We start from the raw sequence: 8,191 nt of genomic DNA, 5'->3' as shown, positions 1-8,191 counted from the left end.
AAAAAAAAAAAAAAAAAAAAAAAAAAAAAACAGAAGAAAAGAAACATGGGATTTGGATGAGTCATAGAGACCAATTTGCTTAAATTTTGCTCCTGAAGTGTCAAGGTTTCTCATTTCAAACCCAATTTTCAAAATATAGTTCATGGTTCTGGATTGATACCCACCACAGTGGCAATATGCAGTCTCTCAGTGTGGAGCCATTTCTGTCACACTGTCCTTCACTCACAATGCCAGGATTAAAGTATCCCTTCTATCGGAGCTGGGGGAGCCTCACAACGGTGGCACTGAATGGAGATTCCAGGACTTAGGCCACAAGTTAGAGATGGAGAAGAGATCATGTAAGAGACAATCTTGATAATGTTCTCTGGGATATCAATGGTGAAAGGAAGAAAGAGCTCACCTAGCACGATGGATGGAAACCCTCGATGTTTGCATGATGAAGTCACCCCTCAATGTTTGCACAATGAAGAAAGAGTGGCTCACCCTGAAACCCACATGAATCACACAACTCCTGTCTGTCCTCTCTTGATAAGGCATAAACTGGGAACTTCTTTAACTACTTAGCAATATGATTAAAGTGCTCCCCTATTCTCATTGTAGCTATTGGCTTATTTTTTCCAGTCATACTTGAATAGCATCAGTTAGTCATTCAAGTCACTAGATTTCACTTGAAAATGGTGGCATATCCTCATGGGAAGATAGAAGGAAGAACTGCAGTTGTTGAACCATGCCTCATGAAAATGCTTTCTAAATCAATCAGAGTCTCTCTTGGGCACTGCTTAATGGAAGGCGCACATCAACTTTTCTCTTGGCATCCAAGATCACATGTACATCAGACACTTGGAGGTAGCCACGGTAAATCCCATGAAACTAAACGCACCACATTGAGGCCAGGGAGGTCCCTGAAAATTCATATCAGGGGTTTCCTTCTTGCTCCTTGAATAGTCCCACAGAGAGTCAGGCAGGATAGACTTCACTGAACATTTCCAGAGCAGCAGGGTTGGCAGGAGTGGGGTGGTTATCACCAGAACAGGATTTTAATTTAGTTTTGGTTGGAGAAGCATTTCTACTTTATCTCTAGAAATATATCTGAAACAGCACTTTTTCCATGTTTTATTTCCTGACTCTGACCTCAAGTCAAGGACATAAAGGAGACCAAGTTGCCTTAATAAGCCTTTTGCTTTCTGAAGTACAGTATTTATGTTGGAGGATTGGGGATGCAGAGAAATGTGAGTTTAAATCAATTCCCAGATGACTTGGAAACTGAAGGGGCCTTCTCAAATCTTTATGTGACACTGCAAATTTGTGTGGTTTTTTTCCTTGCTTTTCTTATCATATGTCGTTCATTAAATGCTACAATCTTTCCCGAGGATGCTTTTTTTTTTAACATAAATAATTTTATTTAACTAATTGCTATCATTTGTTATGTGCCAGGATTTTACAAGTATCATGTCACTTAATTCTCCCACAGGCTTATATGAGATAGCCATAATTATGATTCCTATTTCACAGATTTTAAAAAGGCAGGCACAAGGAGGATGTATAGCTTGCCTAAGATAACCCAGCAAGGAGGTGACGGAGTTAAGACTCAAGCTCAAAACTTTCTGACTTCAAGCCTGCACACCCAAACATTGCTCACACGATTTGCAGTGGCACCAAGGGGACTTTGGGTGCTCTAGAGCAGAAAGTTGTGCCTGAAGAAAATTTCTGGATAAAACAGGAACAGCACAAATTCTATTTAACCATTCATGGTTGAAAATTATTTCTGTTAACTACCTTTTTTTAAAAAATTAAGTAGAATTTAACCCAAACAAGAGATAACTAGAAATCTCCCACTACCTCAGGATCATCAATCTGAACCTTAAATTTTACTGCAAAGTACTTTAAAAACAGAATAAACAGAAGAGTTGGGTGAGTGTTTTCTAACCCTAAGACACACTGATGATTACTTTTAAAAATATATACCTGTGGTGTATATGTGTGTGTGTGTGTGTGTGTGTGCGCACGCGCGTGTGTGTGTGTGTGAGAGAGAGAGAGAGAAGGAAAGAGAAAGAGAGAGAGAGAATAGTCATATAATTATATCCTTTTCTTGAACTGATATTCAACCAAATTAAGGATTCTGGTCAGAGGGAGGGAACTGATATTTCTTGAGCATCGATTAGGTACTGGCCACTGTGCCTGGGGCTTCATATGACTTTCTCTTCAAACCTTCCCAATGATGCGTGTGTGATAACTATCATTAGCTCCTCCCCTCAAGTTGAGGTTCAAATAAGTTAAATAATATGCCCAAAGTCACAAATCTAGGCAGTGACGAAGCCAGCCTTTAACCCTGTATCTATCTTACCAACACAAGAGAATACTGAAGAGGACCACAACAACCTGCCTCCTGTAGGAAATGGATGCTTGGCAGTATTATGGCTTTTCTGGGCTTTGCTAACAGAGAGATATACTTCTGTGTCTTGTAGAAATCAAATCTCCCTCTATGTCAATTTAAAGATAATCCATAATATAGTAGGTTGTTTTAAAATAACAGTATTTTAAAATTACAAAGACATAACAAGGATTAGCAAAGGTGTGGAGAAACTGGAATCCTCATATATGTTTGGCAGGAATATCAAATAATCATAGGAGCTATCAAATTTTCTTACACAATTCATAAAGAAAAGACCTAGTAGAGGTTGCAGTTGATTTACCTACTTATCTATGATGCTCATTCCGAACCACATGTCTTCCTTTTGGGTTTTCCGGCCAAATTTTCCAACCGTTTCTTTCTACCATGGCACCAAACCCACCCAGCTAAGTTCCTGTGACTTTTTTTGGTGACATAAAGTAATAGAAGGTGAAATACCCCTGCACCTAGGGACCCCAAGGACAGGGATCTTTAGTTCTTGGTAACTTTTCTGAATCTGTCACCAATAATGGCTACCACATAAGAGCACCTACAGGCTACAAACATTTCAGAAGGAAATGTTGGGTATGTATTTATTTGACGTATTGGTCCACCCATTACCAAGTAGAAAGAATACTGAACATAGATCACCCATGTTCTTTTGTTTTTTGGTGTATGTGTGTGAGAGAGAGAGAGAGAGGGAGAGAGGGTCTCACTCTGTCTCCCATGCTGAAGTGCAGTGGTGGTGATCATGGCCCACTGCAGACTCGACCTCCAGACTCGACCTCCTGGGCTCAAGTGATCCTCCCACCTCAGCCTCCCAAGTAGCTGAGAATACAAGTGCGTGCCACCATGCCCAGCTTTTTTTTTTTTTTTTTTTTTGGTAGAGATGGGATCTCGCTTTGTTGACTAGGCTGGTCTTGAACTCCTGAGCTCAAAAGTGACAAAAGTGATCCTTCCATCTTGGCCTCCCAAAATGCTGGGATAACAGGTATGAACCACTCTGGTTCCTGGCCAGAGAAGGCCCGTATTCTAACTATGCCATGCCACTAACTCGTTAGGTATCCTTCATCAAGGGCTTTTCTCTTTCCTGGCTGCAGAATTCTCATCTATAAAATGAGGGGCTCAACATAGATCAGAATAGATCATCCCCAGGGACCTCTCAAGTTCTAGGACATTTTGGCCACCAGGTCTGCCTGATAACCCATCTTAGTGATTTTCTAGCAAGTACCTGTTTCTTGGTCACAGTGCCATCCACAGGGTCCACGTACTCAAAGCTATCCGTCTTCGCCACACTGTAGACATGGCTCCCCACAGCAAACTGCTGGCCAATGAAGGATTTGTCTGTGACCAGGGCCTCCAGGTCCCTCATGATATAATATGTCGCCTTGGGATCCAACCCCTCATAGTCAAACCTGGTGAGGACACAGGAGGAATAGAAACCTAATCAGAGAACCAGCAACTGCGTGGCCTGCTGACGGTCATCTAATCATTGGTTCTGTTTTCAGGAAAGGACAGCACAGAAATGCACTTTCACTGGTCTCCCCTCTTCCATTTGACCTTTACAATCCATTCCCCATACAGCGGCCATAGTAATCTCCTAAAAATCAAATCATGCCACTTCCTCCTTTTACGTCTCTCTATAATGGCCATCACATTGAGAACAAAACTCAACACCTTAACCTTGGTCTATCAGGCACTGTGGGATCTGCCCTTGCCTACCCCTTTCACTTGACTTTGTTCTGCCTTTTTGCCCTTGTTCACTGGCTCCAGCCACACTGACCTCCAGTGCTGATTGACATTGCACCCTTTCCTGCGTCTGGGTACTTGTGCATGCTGTGTGATTCCTCTACCTTGTCCATTCTTCTGCCAGCTCTTCAAATACCAGACTCATTATCTCCTTTCATTTTCAAATCCGTTATCACCATTAGAATGTAACCTTCTCTGATCATCTAAGGCAACTTCCCTACTCTGTTTTCTTCTCTCATTACCCTTTATATTTTCTTTTGGTAGTTATCCCAAACTGTATGTATCTTGTTTGTACATGTGTTTACCTATTCATTGTCTGTCTTTGCCCACCAGAATGTGAGCTCCAGGAGGACAGAGACCTTAGCTGTCTTGTTCTCTGCAACTTCTGGTATATACTAAGCTCTATGTAAGTAGAATGGAATGAAAAATGGGAGAAAGGAAAGGAAAAAAGGAAAGAGAGGAAAAAAAAAAGATGGAAAAAAGAAAGGGAGAAAGGGAACTGAGCATGCTGTAAAACTGTTGGAAAATTGGAAGAAATATCACGATTGTTCCATTCAAAAAAGTCCTCCTAGGCCAGGCATGGTGGCTCAAGCCTGTAATCCCAGCACTTTGGGAGGCCAAGACGGGCGGATCACAAGGTCAAGAGATCGAGACCATACTGGCCAACATGGTGTAACTCCGTCTGTATTAAAAATACAAAAAAATTAGCTGGGCGTGGTGGCGTGCACCTGTAGTACCAGCTACCCGGGAGGCTGAGGCGGGAGACTTGCTTGAACCCTGGAGGCAGAGGTTGCAGTGAGCTGAGATAGCACCACTGCACTCCAGCTTGGCATCTGGTGACAGAGCAAGACTCTGTCAAAAAAAAAAAAAAAAGAAAAAGTCCTCCTAGCCAAGAATATCAAATGTAACAATGGGTCTGGAGGTCAATTAGAAAAAAAAATAAAAGACCAAAAATAATACCGATTGCATTTGTCATGGTGGGGTTTAAAATGTGATGAGGTATACCAAGAGTTGGCACAGTGCCAGGCATTGGTGCTTAAAAACAGCTAACTGCTCTTATTTGCCATTGCTACCATAAAGAAATTATATTTTACAGTGTCAGATGATCTTGGCTGAGACCGAATGGCACACCTAGGAGTATCTGTTTAAGAAGGAAGCCATAGGAGGGGCAGCTGCACCGAAGTCACTGTGGAGGATCTTACATTTTGGCTTCCTGTAGCATAGAGAAAGGATGTGAGTTCTCAGAATGAACTGGAAGAAGGAAGCTCTGGATAGCTGTTACTACTTTTTTCCATCTAAGAACTTTCAAGACATCCAGTAAACACCAGGGTATTAGCCAAGATGCAAAATATGGAATAATACTATGTCTAGCAATGCATCCCCTGCATCTATACCCCTTTCTTTCATTCTCTTCCTCCTATACATGGTACTTTTTTTCTCAGCCTCAGAGGAAAAGAAATCAACTCCCTCAGAACATTCCTTTTCAGCAGTGCATCTATTCTGACACTGCAGTCACTTTAAAGGTAGACATTTGGGAAAGGTAGAGACCCGACCAAGGAGAAAGGGGCAGGAAGATAGAAGAGAATCTAGCAGGAGACAGAGAGGCATTCAAAGAGATTCGGGAGTTGAAAACAATCCACTAATGTGATAGATAGTCTATAGTTGAGATCATCAGATCTGTTTGCCCAAACATTCATCTTCCTATAAAAGCAGGGTCTAGCACCACCTGCCACCCCCAAATCCCTTTCTAACCACTGCCAATAACGACACACTTTCAAGGAAGAAACCCTTAAATGGGGAATTCCTTCTGGGTTCTACTCAAACCAGGAAAATAATCTGGAAGATTTTCTCAGATGTAGCTTCAGGCTCAGTATAAGTTAAAGTGAAATTGTTTTATTATTTTCTCCCTGCCAAGAAAATTGTCAAGCTAGGAATAATTATATTTCACAAGCACCTTTTAATATGCCATTTGCTGGGGGTTGAAGGAAATGTTTACATTTCATTCTATGTATTTTCTCCTCCTTTTTTCTTTATCTCTGCAATCTGTTTAGACAGAAATCTGAGACATAACTCAATGTCCTACAAGAAATTAAGTCTCTATTGTGTATTATTCTCTAATATGGTATTTGTTATGAAAAAGTAATTATCATATAAGCTCTTGGCCAGAAAAAATAAACTATATTGTAAATATACTTATCATAACACCAATTATTCAAGATGCCAGCAGAAACCTAGATAATCACTCCATAAATTCTGAGGAACACATCTCTGACTCACAGCTATCTCACTAGGCCAGAGGTTGCCAATCATAACATATTTTGTCAGGTTGGACTTTTTGGAACAGCTTCATGCAATAGAAAAATTTTGTGTGCCAATTACCTCTTGGTATGCCGGGGAAAAAACACACACACACACACACACACGAATCAGGGGGTTTTGGTACTTGTTAGAAATAATGATAAGTAAACCAAGTTTCTACCTGTTCTGATAATTCATTTTTATGATATAATGAATAATTTGAGGTATTCTGCAAGCTGTCATATCCATTAGGGTTGGGGGTCTGTCTCACTTTGTAACCACTCATCCAGAATACTCTTACTTTCATTTACTTCAAGAAAGTTTAGTCAAGCTTTCTTGACTAAACAGGATCTAAGAATATGATGCTGTTGTCTACCTTTCCCAGAAGGTTGCAAGCTCTTTGATTTTAACGAGTATGATCATGGGCTTCCTTATTCTCTGATACATATCTAAGTAAAAGGCTTCTTAACAGAAGAAATAATCACCTTATAAGGGAAGTCTAAAGCTGTCTTTCTGTCCCTTGAGCTTTTGAAACACAACCAAACATTCAAAGTAGTTAACTATTCATAAACAAAGCAAAGTGAGTCACAATCTTTCTGTTTTTAATACAGTCTCTGAGACTACCCAAGGATTCCCTTGCCCCACCACCAAGTTCTTTACAGTTAACATCCTTTCCTGCTCCCTCCTCCTAGCCCATGGTTTGGTCCTTGTTATGCACAAACATCTAACATACCTAGGTTCACACTCCTAGCAAGTAACCATGCATCCAGAATACTCTTATTTACTTCAGCAACAGGAAAGTGATACAGACCCCCAACCCTAAGCGCCTACCCACTGATCTTTCCTTTTCTTCCTTCAAAAGAATAGTTTCCTTTTCTGTACTTTTTTTTTTTGAAATGGAGTCTCACTCTGTCACCCAGGCTGCAGTACAGTGGCATGATCTCAGCTCACTGCAGCCTCCACCTCCCAGGTTCAAGTGATTCTCCCGCCTCAGCCTTCTGAGTAGCTACAGGCACGCACCACCACACCCAGCTAATTTTTGTATTTTTTGTAAAGACAGGGTTGCACCACATTGGTCAGGCTGGTCTAGAACTTCTGGCCTCAGGTGATCTACCCACCTCGGCCTCCCAAACTACTGGGATTATAGGTGTGAGCCACTGCACCCAGCCTGTACTTTTTTTCATGAGGACAAAACTTTAGCAAAATCTGGGGCTCTTGAACTATGTGGCTCCTTCAAACTATGTGGCAGCTTAGGTATCTTGGACATTGAATCCAATTATTGGTGGGAAGGTAAGAAAAAGGTAGAGAGAGGATTACAGAAGCACTCCAACCTGTCACAGCTTCTGTGTCTGCCTACCTTCCTTGATAAATATGGATGGAAAACCAACAAGAAATGCCTCTGAGGCCGGGCACGGTGGCTCACGCCTGTAATCCTAGCACTTTGCGAGGCCGAGGTGGGCGGATCACGAGGTCAAGAGATCGAGACCATTCTGGCCAACATGGTGAAACCCCGTCTCTACTAAAAATACAAAAATTAGCTGGGCGTGGTGGCACGCGCCTGTAGTCCCAGCTACTTGGGAGACTGAGGCAGGAGAATTGCTTGAACCTGGGAGACAGAGGTTTCAGTGAGCTGAAATCGTGCCACTGCACTCCAGCCTGATGCCTGGCAATGGAGCCAGACTCTGTCGAAAGAAAAGAAAAGAAAAGAAAAGAAAAGAAAAGAAAAGAAAAGAAAAGAAAAGAAAAGAAAAGAAA

The 8,191-nt window shown here is 41.6% G+C and overlaps 1 protein-coding gene across 3 annotated transcripts in view; it reads right to left on the bottom strand.

Moving 5' to 3' along the window:
* The window catches only part of PGM5 (phosphoglucomutase 5), a 177,007-nt gene that overhangs the window by 45,314 nt on the left and 123,502 nt on the right, over positions 1-8,191 (bottom strand). For all 3 annotated transcript variants that reach the window (XM_017543420.2, XM_037743818.1, XM_017543421.2), the window contains one exon: positions 3,621-3,804. In XM_017543420.2, coding sequence (XP_017398909.1) covers positions 3,621-3,804 — 184 coding nt within the window. The remainder of the gene's footprint in view (positions 1-3,620; positions 3,805-8,191) is intronic.

The sequence above is a fragment of the Cebus imitator genome, unplaced genomic scaffold (genome assembly GCF_001604975.1).
Source record: "Cebus imitator isolate Cc_AM_T3 unplaced genomic scaffold, Cebus_imitator-1.0 Scaffold155, whole genome shotgun sequence".
NCBI classification, from domain to species: Eukaryota; Metazoa; Chordata; class Mammalia; order Primates; family Cebidae; genus Cebus; species Cebus imitator.
This window is presented reverse-complemented; position numbering and strand designations above follow the sequence as displayed.